The 18,645-nt window shown below is 43.9% G+C and overlaps 3 protein-coding genes across 21 annotated transcripts; 2 read left to right on the forward strand and 1 right to left on the reverse strand.

The window, feature by feature from the left end:
* The first annotated feature begins 4 nt into the window (after positions 1 to 4).
* LOC130526136 (long-chain-fatty-acid--CoA ligase ACSBG2-like) lies at positions 5 to 4,572 on the forward strand. The gene is given in 13 exon segments (XM_057033561.1): positions 5 to 326; positions 821 to 909; positions 1,072 to 1,192; positions 1,264 to 1,344; positions 1,469 to 1,618; positions 1,696 to 1,863; positions 1,939 to 2,120; positions 2,223 to 2,456; positions 2,719 to 2,936; positions 3,195 to 3,334; positions 3,409 to 3,428; positions 3,430 to 3,653; positions 3,936 to 4,572. Coding segments are annotated over 13 exon segments (2,025 nt in total). The 5' UTR covers positions 5 to 11; the 3' UTR covers positions 4,019 to 4,572.
* A 164-nt stretch (positions 4,573 to 4,736) lies between these two features.
* LOC130526130 (long-chain-fatty-acid--CoA ligase ACSBG2-like) lies at positions 4,737 to 15,853 on the reverse strand. Of its 19 annotated transcripts, none has more exons than XM_057033541.1 (19): positions 15,503 to 15,853; positions 15,223 to 15,372; positions 15,004 to 15,108; positions 14,137 to 14,209; positions 12,013 to 12,079; positions 11,755 to 11,840; positions 9,777 to 10,009; positions 9,338 to 9,426; positions 9,055 to 9,175; positions 8,903 to 8,983; positions 8,629 to 8,778; positions 8,310 to 8,477; positions 8,061 to 8,242; positions 7,724 to 7,957; positions 7,404 to 7,621; positions 7,105 to 7,244; positions 6,787 to 7,030; positions 6,197 to 6,502; positions 4,737 to 5,710 (listed from the first exon to the last, which is right to left on the reverse strand). In XM_057033541.1, the coding sequence occupies exons 1-18, from the start codon at positions 15,716 to 15,718 to the stop codon at positions 6,420 to 6,422; spliced, it is 2,640 nt and encodes an 879-aa protein (XP_056889521.1). In that variant the 5' UTR covers positions 15,719 to 15,853; the 3' UTR covers positions 4,737 to 5,710; positions 6,197 to 6,419. The 19 variants fall into 19 exon arrangements, with proteins under 19 accessions (XP_056889521.1, XP_056889520.1, XP_056889517.1 ...); XM_057033540.1 differs by having other exon boundaries at positions 9,777 to 10,021; XM_057033537.1 differs by having other exon boundaries at positions 9,777 to 10,021; positions 11,755 to 11,903.
* A 608-nt stretch (positions 15,854 to 16,461) lies between these two features.
* mrps30 (mitochondrial ribosomal protein S30) lies at positions 16,462 to 18,622 on the forward strand. The gene is made up of 5 exons (XM_057033565.1): positions 16,462 to 17,078; positions 17,323 to 17,468; positions 17,631 to 17,736; positions 17,940 to 18,116; positions 18,247 to 18,622. The coding sequence occupies exons 1-5, from the start codon at positions 16,490 to 16,492 to the stop codon at positions 18,504 to 18,506; spliced, it is 1,278 nt and encodes a 425-aa protein (XP_056889545.1). The 5' UTR covers positions 16,462 to 16,489; the 3' UTR covers positions 18,507 to 18,622.
* The last annotated feature ends 23 nt before the right edge of the window (positions 18,623 to 18,645 follow it).

The following is an 18,645-nucleotide window of genomic DNA, read 5'->3' on the forward strand; positions in this document are numbered from 1 at the left end:
CATTTTCTGAAATGGCGGGCTGCCCGTGTTGTCCAAATACGGAGGAACCCAAGGCAGTTCCTCTGTCACCAACAAACGCAGTGCCAGCTCTGGCCCCGGCTGATCAGCTATGGAGCACCAGCAGAGACCAGGCAGTCAGGCTGAGGATGGAGGGCTCGGGTCCGGCTTCACGCACTCCCTTAACCATCCATCAGATGTTCCTGGGGACTTTGGAAAACTATGGAGACCACTCGGCCTTGGCGTACAAAGAGGAAGGCCAGTGGGTGAAGCTGACGTACAGGCAATATTATCAGCAGTGCCGGGCAGCTGCTAAAAGCTTCCTCAAGGTTTGATTGCATACAATTTGCTTTTTCTATATTGTGAGGCTTCTATTTTGGGGGGTTTTAAAGGCACTTTACTTTAAACAAAGTTCTATAGAACTACTATAATAGTCATCCTGCTGTTTCTATGTAAACAGTCGTAAAGATTAAAACAAAAAGGTCAGCTGTTTAATGTCATACTGACGTTTGTTTCAAAGAGCAGAGAAAAAAGACCAGTACTTTATCATGTCTGACATCTGTTCTATGAGCTAGAGAACCTGAACAACACCAAATATGTACTCCACCGTTTGATTTGAAAATACTGCCGGACGGTGGTGTCCTAGTGTGAGAACTGTTGAAAGCCAACACTTAGGCGTGCGGGAGTGACAGTTCGCCTTGCGTCTCCTGTTTCATGGCCGTGTCTGACCATGCTCTGCTGTAGCTTCCCAAACGAGGTCAACGTTGTCATTAAAGATGCACGTTGATTAAAAGAAAAATACGCACGCCTTGTCTCCTTGTAGCTGGGGCTGGAGCGATACCACGGCGTGGGGATCCTGGGCTTCAACGCTCCTGAGTGGTTCTTCTCAGCCATCGGCTGCATCTTAGCGGGGTGAGCTCGTGTTTGTGCCCTGATGCAGCTGATAGACACACTATGCGTATGCACTGCTGCGCATTTGGTTTATCAGCTGCTTGAAAACGGCCTTTAGACGCTCAGGAATCCCACTGAAGGACGTTAAGGGAATTCTTCTCCCCTATCTGATTTGTTCTGTAGGGGTTTAGCAACTGGAATCTACACCACCAACTCGCCTGAGGCCTGTCAGTACGTGGCCGCCAACTGTGAGGCCAACGTCCTGGTGGTGGAGAACCAAGCCCAGCTGGACAAAATCCTGAAGGTCCGCAGCACTTGGGCGTCCGCAGAGATTCTAAAACCTCAGCGTCGTATTTAAACAGTTGTTCTCGACAGGTGAAAGATCAACTCCCCCACCTGAAAGCTATCGTGCAGTATAAAGGCTCGCTGAAGCAGAAGCTGCCGTTCCTCTACACAGTAGGTTCAGTCCGTAAACCCTCTGGTGATGGAGACCAGTCACGTCCTCACTCTCCATCGGTGCGTCCGCTGATGAGCGGCGGAGGTCGGGCTGGATTTGGCAGATGTTGCTGTGTGTCTGCAGTGGGAGGAGTTCATGAAGCTGGGGGAGGAGGTGTCTGAGGAGCAGCTGAACGCGGTGATCGACAGTCTCCAGGCCAACGAGTGCTGCAGCCTCATCTATACGTCCGGAACCACCGGCAACCCAAAAGGAGTCATGTTGAGCCACGACAACGTGAGTCACTCAGACTGGCTGCTTTCCGATTTCCCTGGAAATAATTCATCATTGATCACCTTTGTTCTGATGCGTAGGTGACCTGGACAGTTCAAAGTGCGCTCACCATGGTGAATCTCAAATATGCCGAGGAGGTGGTGGTCAGTTATCTGCCCCTCAGCCACGCCGCAGCGCAGATGTTTGACATGTGGATGTGTATTTGTTACGCTGTGACCACCTATTTTGCTGAACCCGATGCCCTGAAGGTAACGCCTGCAGCGAGGATTAAGCAGAAAATGTGCATCGTGTTCAGATTTTACGGTGCAACTTTTGGATTCCAGGGCTCTTTGGGAACCACCCTGAAAGAGGCCCGCCCAACCTGTTTCCTGGGAGTTCCTCGGGTTTGGGAGAAGATGCAGGAGAAGATGAAAGCTGTCGGTGCCAAAGCCTCACCGATGAGGAAGAGGGTGGCAGACTGGGCCAAAGCTATAGGTCTGCAGTATAACTACAGTGCAATGAACGGGTGAGACAACAACCAGGATCATCTAATTAAATTGTCTTTTTTTTAAGAGAATCTTAAAATATGATTAACCACCTATTAACTGTTGATCTTTTTGGGGGTTAGAGAGAACGTGGTGCCTTGGGGCTTCGGACTGGCTAATAGTCTGGTCTTCACGAAGGTGCGTGCTGCTCTGGGGTTAGACCGCTGCAAGATCTGCTTCACAGGCGCTGCACCCATCACCAAAGACACGCTGGACTACTTCATGAGCCTGAACATCCCTCTGATGGAGCTATATGGAATGAGTGAGAGCTCTGGCCCACACACTGTCTCCTGTAACGAAGAATATCGCATCACCAGGTCAGCAGGCACACATTAGCACAAGCCACCTGGGTCTGTTATTAGGGGGCGTTTGCACAGACGTTGTCGGTGTGTACAGAAATATCCCTTTGTGACATAAATTTCATAGTAAGTTCAGTGATTTTAACTAACCAGAATTTGCGCACTATGGTTTAAATCTCCCAGCTCTTAGCATACAGTAGTGTTGGGTGAATATTCATTATTAAGTACCCTATAAGGTCTGCATGTTTGCCCGTTATGATTTATTATTTTTCTGTTCTAGCTGTGGAAAGGTCATGCCAGGCTGTAAGACAAAACTGGACAACCCTGACAAGGACGGGAATGGAGAGATATGTTTCTGGGGTCGCCACGTCTTTATGGGCTACCTGAACATGCCCGACAAAACAATGGAAGCCATTGATCCAGAAGGTTGGCTCCACTCTGGAGATCTTGGAAAACATGACCACCTTAACTTCCTGTACATCACTGGAAGAATCAAGGGTAAGCTGCTGTTACAATCAACTATGGACTGTCCAATGAAACCCATATCTGAAACTATGATATGGTTTAAAATGTCAGGCACAGATGATGACAACTCTCTCGGTGGGGTCCTAATGACTGAGTCATAGGTGGAACTGGAATGTGTCTTTTATTACATTTTATTCCTGGTCATAAGTCTGTATTTATTATTGCTTTGCTTTTTGGGTGCAACAGAGCATCTGAGTATAGACTGAGTAGGTTGCTGTGTATTTTTCACAGAGCTAATCATCACAGCGGGTGGGGAGAACATCCCCCCGGTGCCCATCGAGGAGGCGCTGAAGGCCGAGGTTCCCATCATCAGCAACGCCATGCTGCTCGGAGACAAGCTCAAGTTCCTCTCCATGCTGGTCACTCTCAAGGTAACACGCCGACGCTCACCGCCACAACATCCATGAAAGGGCACGACGATAACGACCCTTTCTGCTTTGCTCAGTGCGTCGTGAACGACACGGCGCGAGCCCACGGACAAACTGAGCCCCGAGGCCTTGGATGTGTGCAGACAGCTCGGCATCACGGCCACTAAAGTGTCTGAGATCATCGCCAACATGGAGCCGGCCGTCTATAATTCCATTCAGGAGGGCATGGAGCGCGTCAACGCCAGAGCCACGTCCAACGCCCAGAAGGTCCAGAAGTTCACCATACTGGAGCGAGACTTCTCCGTCGGCGGAGGAGAACTGGGTCAGTGAATGATTGGTTTTTCCATTCAAGCCAGAGCAAAACAAATGCTGTCAGAGTTTAGAGAAGTCACCGTGACATTCTTTGATTTTAATCTAGGCCATTTTTTTTAAAGAAAAGCACCATGAGAGCGCACCGAGCATCTGACAGCATTCCAGTCATGTTTGCTTCAGCGTGTTTTTGTCAAGATGCTGAAGCTGAACTCAGCTGTTCCTGTTTCAGGAGAAACTGAATCTCTTTAAACACTAACTGAGCTCTTCTTGATTTTCACGTTTGTCCGTGCAGGACCGACCATGAAACTGAGGAGGCCCATTGTGATGAAGATGTACCAGGAGAAAATCAATGAAATGTACGCAGGGGCAAAGTAGTGCAGCAGAGCCTCACTGCAGAGATAAGATGCTGCCTTCAACGTTTATCAAGGTTTTACTGCACACAGACGTCAGATGGAGGAATGCACAAACCTGTCGTCACCCTCATGCATGAAGAACAAAGGAAGTCTGAGGTCAAATGCAGGATTGAGATTGTGTTTCAGGCTGTATTTAATGGAAAAGATTGTTGCTTTGATACATTTCTGCCCCTAGTTAAATCAAAGGAAATGTAAATCAAAAATGATAATCAGACCTATAATATTTCCATTTTTCGTGTTGAATGTAAAGTGCAATTTTAGATGCAGAGCACAAAACATTGATATTTTATCATGGATTTTAGAGTACTACAAGTTCCTGTGTTGTTTCTGGTGGCTTCACTCAAACATCGATACTGCAAATCCATTAAATAAGCACATAGGTGCTCCCTAGGGGGAGACAACGTAACAGTGTGGAAAAACTGTTTATACCGATAGAAAAAGTAATATGAGAAAATCATTTATTTTGTGATAGACATCAAGTGATGATAGTAAAGACTTTGCTTCCAAAATGATAAAGTGTGATTTTGCCTTTTTTTAAAACAGGTATCAGAGCTAATGCTAAGCTAACAGCATTTTGTGTGCATATTTTGAATTATAACAAACAATTGAAATTTAGACTCTATTCAGATATTCCATTATTTTATCTATCCCATTGTGTCCAGCAAAAAGATAAAGTCCAGTCAGACAACCACAAGCTTCCCTTTAATATACATTCAATAAGAAAAAAAGCACATACTGATGAATACAAATGTTCATGACAAAGTAACTTTGATCAGTGTAGATCTATAATTTTAAAATTGTAGAAAAAAAAGAAAAAAAAGAAATAAAGACACTTATTTATGACAAATAAGAGCAGCACCAATTATTTCCATAACACGCATTGTAGCATGATTTGTTGACCACAGAGAACATTGACTTGATCTTAGAGATCCAGTGTGTGAGACTTGGAGGCATCTAGTGGCAGAATACAGACAGAAATAACAATCGAAAACTGGATTTGTCAACAGCTGGATCGACCAGTATTTCCAGTTCAGAGGTTCCCTGCTGTTGATGTGTTTGTGGATCGACGCTGGAATATAAAAGTTTATATTCAAGCATGTTAGTCTGTTGTGCTGCTGCAGAAAACAACAGATTCTATCACCAGTGGAAGTCAAGGTCAACCAGTAACACAGCAGACCGATCAGACAGTATAAATGTAGAGTATATGCAGCAGATTATTACTTCAGCCAAAGGGCTTCTGCGACAGCCAACATTTGGTTGTTTTCATAGCAAAATAACTCAAGAAGCTATGAACGGATTTTAATGACTCTTGATAAAAGAACGAGGAAGAGCCGTTTAATATGTGGGGATATGACCTGCTTGAGGTCTGTGCTCTGAGTGTTTTTCTTCTAGTTAAATGTAGTACGCAATTAGCTTCAAACTGCAAAATATGCTTCATACAAGCATGTACATATCATTGGTTTAAAGAACCAATAATACAGTTCGATACTGTCAGAATACTTCAATATACGTATCAATACATGTGCACAAATTAACTATAAACTGCTGTTTTATCCATGGAATGTTTTTTTCATCCCAGGTTTAGCTGCAGATAAGTCGCCTGCCTCTTTACTGCGGATTCATCATTTTCCATCACATTCATGTACAGTGATCCCTCGCTATATCGCGTTTCATCTTTCACGGCTTCGCTTCTTCACGGATTTTTTTTGCGAGTCGTTCATTGCAGTTCTCAAATATAATCGAATGTGGCATATCCGTTTATAAAAATCTTCTTGCTCTGAAAAAGAAAGAGCGCCAACAACTACCCATAACAATGTTCTTCTCCCGGAGAAAGACTCCTGCGCCTTCAGTAGAAACAGACGCTCCAGCGGAGCGGAGTCAGGACGAAGAGGCTCAGCTGGGACTGGGAAATACGCCAGTGACAATGTTTCCAACCTTGTATTACTATATTAAAATTATTGTTTTAAACAAATTTTGGGCTTTAAAACAGGTTTTGATTTTTGGTTTCATTCTATAGTTCAGTATTGCATTGTAAAATAATAAAAAAAATGAAGCTGACTACTTCACGGATTTCACTTTTCGCGTGTTATTTTTGGAACGCAACTCCCGCGATAAACGAGGGATCACTGTATTTTAAAACTGATTCTTGACGACAGACCTCAGAGACAGATGTGGGTGAAAGTTCAACTGATGAAGAGGCGGCAGAGAGGCGGCTTTGTCTGCAAGTGGACATCGAATTGATGCGGTTCTGAACATGAGGGTGACGACAGGTTTGTGCATTCCTCCATCTGACGTCTGTGTGCAGTAAAACCTTGATAAACGTTGAAGGCAGCATCTTATCTCTGCAGTGAGGCTCTGCTGCACTACTTTGCCCCTGCGTACATTTCATTGATTTTCTCCTGGTACATCTTCATCACAATGGGCCTCCTCAGTTTCATGGTCGGTCCTGCACGGACAAATGTGAAAATCACGAAGAGCTCAGTTAGTGTTTAAAGAGATTCAGTTTCTCCTGAAACAGGAACAGCTGAGTTCAGCTTCAGCATCTTGACAAAAACACGCTGAAGCAAACATGACTGGAATGCTGTCAGACACTTGGTGCGCTCTCATGGTGCTTTTCTTTTTTTTAAAAATGGCCTAGATTAAAATCAAAGAATGTCACGGTGACTTCTCTAAACTCTGACAGCATTTGTTTTGCTCTGGCTTGAATGGAAAAACCAATCATTCACTGACCCAGTTCTCCTCCGCCGACGGAGAAGTCTCGCTCCAGTATGGTGAACTTCTGGACCTTCTGGGCGTTGGACGTGGCTCTGGCGTTGACGCGCTCCATGCCCTCCTGAATGGAATTATAGACGGCCGGCTCCATGTTGGCGATGATCTCAGACACTTTAGTGGCCGTGATGCCGAGCTGTCTGCACACATCCAAGGCCTCGGGGCTCAGTTTGTCCGTGGGCTCGCCGTTGTCGTTCACGACGCACTGAGCAAAGCAGAAAGGGTCGTTATCGTCGTGCCCTTTCATGGATGTTGTGGCGGTGAGCGTCTGCGTGTTACCTTGAGAGTGACCAGCATGGAGAGGAACTTGAGCTTGTCTCCGAGCAGCATGGCGTTGCTGATGATGGGAACCTCGGCCTTCAGCGCCTCCTCGATGGGCACCGGGGGGATGTTCTCCCCACCCGCTGTGATGATCAGCTCTGTGCATGAATAAAAAAAAAGGAAATGTCATATTGTATTGAGCATCAAAATGTCCTGTAATACAGCTAAAAAAGGCCATTTGCAGGGAACGTTTTTTGATTTTGCATCACAAGTAACTTGTCTTCTATAAATGTAAGAATGTTTTAGCCATGACCCACCTTTGATCCTTCCTGTGATATACAGGAATCCATCCTGGTCGTGTTTTCCCAGATCTCCAGAGTACAGCCAGCCCTCCTGATCGACGGCTTCTGCTGTTTTGTCAGGCATGTTCAGGTAGCCCATAAAGATGTTTCGACCCCATAAGCATATCTCTCCGTTCCCGTCCTCGTCAGGGTTGTCCAGCTTTATCTTGCAGCCCGGTAGTGCCTTTCCACAGCTGGAAAAGAAACACTCGCAAATCAAAATGCATTATGGGTGGTATTACGTAATATTGTGACGTTATATGATATTTCTAAGTCATTTGATGATATCTGCTGACCTGGTGATGCGATATTCTTCATTACAGGAAACATAGTGGGGGCCAGAGCTCTCACTCATGCCATACATCTCCATAATAGGGATGTTCAGGCTCATAAAGTAATTCAGAGTCTCTTTACTGATAGGTGCGGCACCTGTGGCACTGATCCGGCACCGGTCCAAGCCCAGAGCAGCATGCACCTTCTTTAACACCAGATTATTAGCCAGCGTGTAGCCCCATGGTACCACATTGTGTCTGTAGATCCACATTACAAAAAAAGATCCGTTGGTAACTAGTGATGTCTTTAAGGAGACCATTTGCAATAAACTGCGTGTTGTTGTCCCGGATGTCGCCTCACCCGTTCATTGCGCTGTAACTATATTGCAGGCCTACAGATTTGGCCCAGTCTGCCACCCTCTTCCTCATCGGTGAGGCTTTGGCACCGACAGCTTTCATCTTCTCCTGCATCTTCTCCCAAACCCGAGGAACTCCCAGGAAACAGGTTGGGTGAACCTCTTTCAGGGTGGTTCCCAAAGAGCCCTGGGGAACAGAAATTATGTTCAAAATTTGAAAGATTCCTTTTCCAATCAGGTTCATAGGTCCTTACTTTGAGGGCATCAGGCTCTGCAAAGTAGACGGTAGAAGCCAGCCAAATACTGATCCAGAGTTCAAACATCTGGGCTGCCATGTGGCTGAGCGGCAGGTAACTGATCAGCACCTCCCCGGCTTCTTTAAACTTTAGTTTGTCCTGTGTTGCGCTGGCTGTCCATGTCAGCTGCATGAGAAGAAACCACAGAGATCACAGACGGGAGCATCAAACATTGTCTGTTACTATCGATTCAAGCTTGAAATGTTAAGCTGAGCTCTTGGAAATAGATCCTTCAGTGCTCACGTTCATGAGCACAACAAGACTTTGCCTGACTCACGTTGTCGTGGCTCAACATGACTCCTTTTGGGTTGCCGGTGGTTCCGGACGTATAGATGAGGCTGCAGCACTCGTTGGCCTGGAGACTGTCGATCACCGCGTTCAGCTGCTCCTCAGACACCTCCTCCCCCAGCTTCATGAACTCCTCCCACTGCAGACACACAGCAACATCTGCCAAATCCAGCCCGACCTCCGCCGCTCATCAGCGGACGCACCGATGGAGAGTGAGGACGTGACTGGTCTCCATCACCAGAGGGTTTACGGACTGAACCTACTGTGTAGAGGAACGGCAGCTTCTGCTTCAGCGAGCCTTTATACTGCACGATAGCTTTCAGGTGGGGGAGTTGATCTTTCACCTGTCGAGAACAACTGTTTAAATACGACGCTGAGGTTTTAGAATCTCTGCGGACGCCCAAGTGCTGCGGACCTTCAGGATTTTGTCCAGCTGGGCTTGGTTCTCCACCACCAGGACGTTGGCCTCACAGTTGGCGGCCACGTACTGACAGGCCTCAGGCGAGTTGGTGGTGTAGATTCCAGTTGCTAAACCCCTACAGAACAAATCAGATAGGGGAGAAGAATTCCCTTAACGTCCTTCAGTGGGATTCCTGAGCGTCTAAAGGCCGTTTTCAAGCAGCTGATAAACCAAATGCGCAGCAGTGCATACGCATAGTGTGTCTATCAGCTGCATCAGGGCACAAACACGAGCTCACCCCGCTAAGATGCAGCCGACGTCTGAGATGAACCACTCAGGAGCGTTGAAGCCCAGGATCCCCACGCCGTGGTATCGCTCCAGCCCCAGCTACAAGGAGACAAGGCGTGCGTATTTGTTTTTAAAGAAATCATATATTTGGTAAAGACCGATCACATCTCTGCTGTTACAGGTGACTGCAAATATGTTCATGAAACAAGAGATTCCACACACTCCAGCATGCTGAAAGATATGGAATGGGATAATGAATATAAATGTGACCTATTGACATTGAGCCTTATTAGTTGAGGCCCAGAGCAAACCTAACATAATTTACAGTACGGTACATTCTGCTACCGCGTAAATGTATGTAAATAATCTGAAACTGTTTCATAAAATTGCAGTTGTTCCCCAAACATTTTCTCATGTTTACAGTGATGTAATTTATGGCTTTTTCAAACCTTGAGGAAGCTTTTAGCAGCTGCCCGGCACTGCTGATAATACTGCCTGTACGTCAGCTTCACCCACTGGCCTTCCTCTTTGTAAACCAAGGCCGGGTGGTCTCCATAGTTTTCCAAAGTCCCCAGGAACATTTGATGGATGGTTAGAGGGGGGCGCGAGGCCGGACCCGAGCCCTCCATCCTCAGCCTGACTGCCTGGTCTCTGCTGGTGCTCCATAGCTGATCAGCTGGTGCTGTAGATGAAGCTGTCATTAGAGGAAAATAAAGGGGAAATGCTTCTGTTTCATTCTTTAAGGAGGGATTGTTTAGCTTTTGCTTTTATATTTCAAGGTTTTTTTCAGTGTCTAAAGGAGAGGCGTGAACAATGAGGGGAACAACTTGTCAGCACAAATAGACATTGTGTTCTGAGGAATTTAAGGCACCTGATATAAAAGAGGAAGCACACAATTATCCATCAAAGCTGCCTATCAGGTTACGGTACTATTTTTATTCCACGTATTTTTAAAATCCCCATTGTTGCAATGCAAGTCATCAAACACTGCTCAGCAGTTTTGTGATCACTGCTTTCCTACTGGGTAAATGACATTTTCCAGATGTGGGTACTCTTCCCCATGAAGTGCAACTGACGTATGTTAAAGGCCTAATCATGCAGAGCATTGTCAGCACCAATCCTGCTCACCGGTAATCTGTTCTTTATTCCCGACGTGTTTTTTTCCCCTCTTAATTTACTCCCCACCTGTTTTGTTGGACCCTGGTCAAATAATCAAAGTTGAGGCAGAATGAGCAGTTTAAAATAGGCCTTGTCCTGTGACCAGCACTGTTTTATCTGTGTGGATAAAGGAAACACAACTATAAGATTCAAATATCTGCGTTTAAGTTGGCCTGGATTCTTTCTCCATCCTGCTATTTTGGTTGTTGTATTTTGGGGATTCCTGGATGCAGCATTCTGTTTTATCTGTGCAATGCATTATTGTGTGCCTTTAGCCTGTTTAATGCACTAAATTTATGCAGGCACGTCTAACCTTTGAACTTATAACTTGCCCCCACGGGGGACTGTATCCTTCTCGCTGTGCTATGCTAAGGCTCCTTCGGCCACTCTGCCCTCAAGTGGCCACATATGGTACTGCTTGAAGGACCCCAGTCAGCCTTGATGAGGGATTTAATCTAAATTTGCACATCGCTTGAATGTTTAAATTACATTTAATTAATTGCTGTTTTGCTTGTCTTTGTGGCGTAATATGTGTTTTCCTCTTTTTTTGTGTGTGTTAGAGAGTCTCCCCTAAGTAACAGGATTAAAGTTTAGTGAGCTAGAAGTTATGATTAAGGCTCAGTCATTGGATGTGTGACAGGTCCTGTTTTCTCTGTTTTCGTCTAGAACAGGGTGGGGGAGGGGGGGGGTGGTTTAGAGCACTATTTACCATTTTTATCATACAGTAAACATTTCAGGGAGAGGCAATGGTGTCCGGTGTCAGGAACTTTCTTTGTTCACCTTGATGCAGGATAAGTACGGTCCCATATTATTGGTGTCAAAAAAAAGGTGCTTTCCATTCTAGAATATTTACAAAGTGAGACGTGAGAGTGATGCTCATGGTTGATCGAAGTGTAAATAACTTGTAAAATTGAAAAAAAAAAGCCAGGGGAACGGCAATTTTAAGCTGTAAGGGAGTTGGTCTCATCTAATTGAAGACAAAAATGGAGGTTGCACTCTGTGGCCTGCAGCTTGAATGCTCTTTTGAAAATTAATAAAATTATTTGAAACAATCTGCTTGAAACCGTCAAGGGTTAAATCTGGAGAAGATTCACAGTAAACAATTTGTTCAAAAGCCTCAAGGATTTTTTATCATAGATTTCTCTGGAGTTAAATGGAGTTTTAAATTACTTTAAACCTGTCATTAATTGACCTTCACATTGAAACACGTTTAAGTCCATAGAAGTCATTCATCAATCATTTTCTCTCCAACATTTAGCTGCTTGTCACCTGTTTCATGCTGTATTTTGGAAGCGTCTGTCTGCTTGGTCCTTGTTGGTGAGGCTTCTCTCTCTTCTGCTGTGGCAGCAGCTTCTCTGAGGGTTGGAGCGAAGCCAAAGTTTCTGAAATTCGAGCCAGTCTGCATATTTGGTAGATTACTGCTGAAAAAGACAGAGAGCTGATCACCAAAACCTGGGAAAACATCATTTTTACATCTGTAATAACAAGAAAACTTAAACAAAAAACTTAAACAGCATTGTGACATACCTGCTTTCCTCCACTGCAACAGCGTTCCCTTTAATGGAATCTTGTTGGACGCTCATTGTGGCATCAGCTGAAGAAACAGAAGAAGCAAAGCATGTAGTGAGCATCAAATCCCCTCACTTGTCCGTTACAAAAGGAAAAAAATAAGTATTCTGAACATACATGACAAACACACCACAGCTGCTCACAACCACCTTCACCAGAGAAAGAACATGAAATTTTAGTTTTTATAATTCACCCACAAATAAGACCTCTGAGCAAAATGAGAGAGTTTATCATGCCTGAAAAAGAAGTCAGCCTGTCAGTGAAACACCTCTATCCAGTGAGACTACACTGTAAACGTCTACTAAAAAGCCACAAGCTAAAAAACAACAACACAAAAAACAACCTGTGAAATATGATCACTTGTGTCTGCCAAAAGAGATGCATTTATGGCATATCACCCATGTTTGTCACGGCACGGTAACACTTAAAAGAACCAAAGTTGCATCCCAAAAGGCAACAACCTCGATTCCAGGCAGGTCTTGGATTTGTACATTACCCAGAAAGATGCTTTCCTCAAATACTCCAGTCTTAAAAGAAAAATGACTAATGCCCGTCTGAGTTTCTCACTGTTTCCGATGTTCAGCCTGAATGTGCAAAAGCCCGTAGGGATGTGGTTTTTGCCTCCAGCTGTTTGTTTAGCATTGAGCAAAAACCAATCAAAACGGTCAAACCCAAAGAGTGACTGTGATGACGGCATTGATCAAACAACAATGGCACCACCTTCCAGTGCAGACTCTGGTTAATCATCCGTGGGCTAGAGGCAGACAGACCAAAGAGCACAAGATGTTGCTTTTTTTTGTAAATGACGTAATATACCTGATGTCTGGGACTAATCAGTCACGGCATTGTTTGTATCTATTCAATAATTTAGGAGGTTGAGCAGATGAACAGTCCACCAACTGGTTTTATATCTTTAAAAGAGCTCAAACCCAAAACAGTAATCTGGTCCCACTATTGTTGAACTTAATGTGGCACAGGTGTACCACAGGGGTGTTGTGTTGGGCCTCCACAATTGTCCATGTCTCAGAAAATTCTTCTAAAACACTTTAAACCTTTTAAAGTAAAAGGTCTTAGCAAACAAATATCAATTGATTAATATTAGGATATATTTGAATAATGTATGTTTATAGTTTCATTCATGACAACCTATTTTAAATAGTTTTTGCAAAGCTTTTTGCTACAGATTCTGCTCACTTTATGGGAATTATTAATTAGAAAACTCCAAAACCAGCACCGCAGGAGAAATATATTAAGAAGCAGTGTTAAAAAGCCAGAGTTTAAGAAGGCCGGTTAGTCATTAGAAATGCACCATGAAGCGCGGCAGAGATAAAGCTAACATTGAAATAAAACCTGCTCTGTATCGCACAAACGCCTCGATAGTCCGTGGAAGCCATCAACCTGTAGAAGTTACAAAAAAAAAGAAACGAGGGATTATCTGCGGGACGATGAAGTTACGACACGCTTCCCCGGGTGACCTGTGCTCCCGTTACCCACAATAACCCTAATCAGGAGTCACGCCGCCATTCCCCCACATCTGTCTGCATATGCTCCCTGATAACGGCACATGCTGCACGCGTCAGGGGAGCAGCTGTGCAAACAGATGTTTCGACCTCTGCAGATTTTATTGATCGCACTGAAATTGCTGAGCTGGTACTTGGTTCACTCCCATCGACGCTATATTAAACACCTGAGCTTTCATCTTTCCAATAATGATCCTTTATTTTCAGCCATATTAAAAGTACTGCCATCACTTTTTATTTTTTAAAAGATACATGAGCCAAGATCTACATTGCAGCGTTTTTGTCCATAAAAGTGGATTGAAGCGTTTGACTTAAGGGGTGATTATATTCATCATATGTTCAAAGGGAAAACACATGAGAACAGACATATCGACAGGATCACTATTATCCAGGAGGCCATGTCAGCTGTCTTCCTCCCAGCACGTGGACATGAAGGTGGTAAACTGACTGAGCACCGTGTTTTCCATCATTAATCACTGCAGAGGACAGAAACTTGTGAATTCAGTGTGCACAAAAATGACTGCAGGTGGATTATTGCTCGCAACAGAAGTCGGTCTCTTACCTACTCTGTAGCCCTCGTTTAGAGACTCCTGCGCGGCCACCTTTTTGGCAACAATCAACAAATGTCCTAAAAGCTGAAAGGACAAGGAGAAATTAATTTTAAAAAATCAGGAGGAGGGGAAAACCCACTGCTGTGGTTTATTCTAGTTTTTACATGAGACAGGTGTCAAACCTATTCAGGATCAGTGATCAAGGGCAGATAATGGGAATGATATTCTCAATTTCTAACTTCCTGTTCTCTGATTTCTACTGAATCTGGTTAAAACTGATTTGCCAGATACAATCAATCAATCAAACAAACAAACAAGTCCTACAATCTTGCAATAAACAAGCATCATCAAGTCCAGCTAAAGGCAATTTTAAAAAGCCAACCATCAGTGATGTTGGACAGTAACAAAGGATGAAAACAAACATTTGCAGTTCTGAAAATGGGTGTTGAGAAGTTGAGAACAAAAGCCAACAAATGTAAACTTGTTTGTTAGTTTTACAAAACTGGAAACCCTGTTTCTACAAGGCTGTTTACACATGAATGAGTGTTACACAAAACATTTGCATTCAACAACCATCAAGATCCATCAGAATACACAGTTTTGAAGTAAAACGTTAGAATAGAAATCAATTTATGCTAGATTGCAATGTGTTAGCAATATGCTACATGTAGTGTCTGCAAATGTTATTTCTTGTGTGATTTGTATGAGCAATGATATTTGTTTTGGTTTTGATTGGTTGCTAAAACTTTCTCTTAGCTGCCTTGGGTGGTTTGTTGTGCGATTTCAAACTTTGCATGCTTTCTTGAGTTCTGTCGTCCACCAGATGAAGTGAAAATAAATGAAGACAGCAGCAAATGTGTAGCAAAATGCACTCCTACCTCAGCATCATCCTCTTTGGCCTCGCTGATTCTGGGAATAGGGACCCTTGGAATAACCAGAAAATGAACTGGTGCTTGTGGACTGATGTCCCTGAATGCCAAACACTGATAAACACAAATTTACCATCAAACAGGACCAGTTTAGTGTAAATTGCTTTGGTCTATATCATATAATGCATCTATGCTGTATGTTGATGCATTTCTGGGTCACATATGTACCTTCTCATCTTCATAGATGATGTCTGCAGGGATGCTTTTGTCAATCACTTTGGAGAAAATGGTTGGAGCTGGGTTACCATACTTCTTGAAAGCCTCCTCTGCCAGTCTCACCTCATCGCTCTTGGTGCACAGTGGTCTCTGGGTGGGTTTCTGTGGGTCAACACACAGACAGGCGATATGCACAAAAATAACCATCGATACGATTGATGCTGCAGCGTGCAAAAACACAACACATGAACAAGGGGGGATCACACTAATTGAAGGGTGCAATAAACCAGACCTCTTCGTGGTGGGACACTTGTGACCCACAGTCACCACCAACCCTGACAGGACAGATTTCCGAATGAGCTGCTCTAGTTAACGAAAACAAAGTAATAACCACAACACAGTTCATTTTCTGCATAGCTACCTCGGCTAGCCAAATATGTCGGAGACGGGCAATACAAGTTCTTCCGGACCCGTAGAACTGTGTGCGTAAAACCCGATGAATATACATAGCTAGTGTAAGATAACTCTGCGTATCAAAAATCAAAAATAGATATTGGATCTTTCAACACCACGGTTTGTCAGCATGAGTTCAACAACTAGATTAAAGCATGATGTTGCATTCAGGAACCACAAGAGAAACAGACACTGACCATATGAGGACAAATTTGTCAGTGACTGCATAACATTGTGTTGTTTGCAACGCTCTTGAATTGAAAATGAAGTATATTATCATCTATTAAATTATAAATGTAAAAGTTGGGTAACAACGTTAAGTAAAAATGTATAACATACAGCCGAAACATTTAATTTAAATAAACAGTCAGCGCGTTTGTAAGTTAAATTTCATGACTGGTATTATAAATCTATCTCCTCAGTCAACGCTTGTCACAGTCCACAATTTCAATTAGCGAATGGTTTTATTGTATTGAAGATACTGTTGTGTTGTGTGTTTAATGTCCGACACTTCTCCTCGGCACAAATGCATTCTGTAACTCGTCACTGCAAGGCTACCTTCAAGAACAACAATGTGCTCAAATCCCATGTTTACAACATTAAAATGTATTATTAAACTAATTACACTACATGAGCATAATTTATGTCATCTTCTGGATATAGTAAACTGTAGGGTCATAGTTCTCTCTTCTCCAAAGAGAAATCTAATCAAATATTGAAGTTACACCTTATTGTTTTCTTATGGGCCATAGGGGGCACTCTAGCTAACGTAGCATTCTATGTAAAAGAAACAGAAGAAGAAGAAGGAGACGTCACAGGCTGAAACATGGCGGCCCGCACTAGGCTGCCCTTGCTTCTTTCCAGAAATCTGCCTCTATATAAACACCATAAACAAGCTCACACAGAAGCATCGGTCAAGGAGCCTGCCTATCCGCCCATCGTCCCATCTCTTACGGCTAAAAGTAAATCCGCAAGACGGCGACAAGCTGAAGAACAAATCAAGAAGATATGCGCGTCTACTGTGGAGGAGAAACTCTCCCTCATCACCCGTGTCCAGTGGATGAAATTTGTGGTGTACCCACAGACATTCGCACGAAACGCAGACAGATGGTACCAGCACTTTACCAAGACCGCGTATATACCTGGTCTGCCGGACAAATTCAGCCTGGACGAACGGGGCTCGGAACAAACGACGGTTCAAACGACAGTACCCGGGATTGGCGATGAGGCTTTTGCAGACATCCGCTCCTTGGTCACCAATGTCATCTTGCAGGAACGCTGGCACACGAAGAAACGCAAAACTTTCCTGTTCAGGGCACAAGAGCAGACGTTCGGACCTCTCCTTAGAAACTTGGTGGCCGGACTCACCCACAGTCTGGCTAAATACAATCCACAGCTTCTCCTGTGCAGCCTAGGTATGGCTCCAAGGAGCTGGAAACAGTTTAATGTCTTTTGCCTTGAGTTGTTATTGTAGTACAACTATATAATAACGCACAACCCTATGTTGAGTGTAGACAGAAGTCTTTTGATCAAAAGCATTCAAGTCGTCCTGTTTTAATTTCTTGTCCAACCGGGTAATAGTCAAAACTATTGTGTTTTCTGCAAGATTCTAAAGTGGCGATTAGATTGGCTTGCACAAATCGTTTCATTTTTGTTCAGACTTTGATCCCCAAGTCCATTTTTACTGGAGGAGAGGACAGAGGATCATCCCTAAGGGGCATCGGAAAGGTCGTCAAGAGCCGACCAGGTTCCAGATCGACGACTGTCCGCACAGTCAAATCAGGATACCCCAACAACTGAAACAGGTAAATAAAAAGATAATAAATAATGTCTCACAAAGTAGACCGCATTCATTCAAACATTTGAATTCAGTCAGGTTCATTCAGCATAACATCAGAACTTGATAATATTCTAAAGAAAAATGTAATATTTGTTATTATCTGTTTATTTCTAATTTATTTTTTAAGTTTACCCCACTGGAGGACTCGTATGCAGCCGAAGTTCCAGAGGTCACATATGCTCCCAACCTGCTGCCTCTGTTCAGACGACAATATGACAACAACATTTTTACAGGTGATACATTCCTAAGAGACCACTTTGTCTTTTCATTAATTTTATTGCTGCTTGTCTTTTGCCACTGTACCGGTATAACTGTTGATTATTGCTGATTTTGTAAAATACTTCCAGATTTTGCTCCATATTACAAATACACCTGGTTTCATAAATATACTGGCTCGAAGAGATGAGACTGAAAATCCTCTTGGTTAAATTAACAGGCTCCAAGCTGCCAGACCCAGCACGCTACGGGCACACTCAGTTCCATCTGGTACCTGACCGGTACCACAGAGACCGGATGGAGCGCCTTAAACAGTCTGATCAAGTGGAGGTTTTCCTGAGAGCTAATGGAATCGCCAGCCTCTTTGCCTGGACAGGAGCTCAGGCCATGTACCAGGGTGAGTACAGGGGGCCTTGAGCTTATGTACAGTAACACAAAATATTGTTTTATGTGTTCCTGCGGCAACAATAGCCAGTATCTTCCAAGAGATGTGTTGTAACATAACGTATTTCTGTTTTAATCTACAGGATTCTGGGATCGAGAGGATGTAACCCGGCCTTTCGTGTCCCAGGCTGTGATCACAGATGGAAAATATTTCTCTTTCTTCTGCTACCAGCTCAACACAGTGGCTCTCTCCGTGGAGGCCGATAGTGACAACCCCAGGAAAAATCTGATATGGGGCACGGAGAGCCTGAAGCTCTATGATGGAGTGGAGGACGGCAAAGTGGTGGGTCTGAACGATGGCGTCCTCAAGCTTTTGGTTCAGTTCCTACTGAACCAGCCGTAGATCCCTTCCTGTCTCTACTACGCACGCTCCAAATCAACATGGCAGGAATGAGGAAGACTTGTAAATGAGATGTTGGGTTGAAAAGGAATTAAACGATCTTCAGGTTTATGCACTTACCTGTTTGTCCACTCCTTTGTCA

This window comes from Takifugu flavidus, chromosome 5, assembly GCF_003711565.1.
Source record: "Takifugu flavidus isolate HTHZ2018 chromosome 5, ASM371156v2, whole genome shotgun sequence".
NCBI classification, from domain to species: Eukaryota; Metazoa; Chordata; class Actinopteri; order Tetraodontiformes; family Tetraodontidae; genus Takifugu; species Takifugu flavidus.

Coding starts and splice junctions, on each gene's coding strand:
- LOC130526130 (XM_057033535.1), bottom strand. CDS start 15,718: ATGTATATTCATCGGGTTTTACGCACACAGTTCTACGGGTCCGGAAGA. Junction 10,022..11,754: donor CAAAATACAGCATGAAACAG/GTGACAAGCAGC, acceptor CTCTAATGACAG/CTTCATCTACAGCACCAGCT. Junction 6,503..6,786: donor CGTCGGCGGAGGAGAACTGG/GTCAGTGAATGA, acceptor TTGTCCGTGCAG/GACCGACCATGAAACTGAGG.
- mrps30 (XM_057033565.1), top strand. CDS start 16,490: ATGGCGGCCCGCACTAGGCTGCCCTTGCTTCTTTCCAGAAATCTGCCT. Junction 17,079..17,322: donor GCTTCTCCTGTGCAGCCTAG/GTATGGCTCCAA, acceptor ATTTTTGTTCAG/ACTTTGATCCCCAAGTCCAT. Junction 17,737..17,939: donor TGACAACAACATTTTTACAG/GTGATACATTCC, acceptor TTAAATTAACAG/GCTCCAAGCTGCCAGACCCA.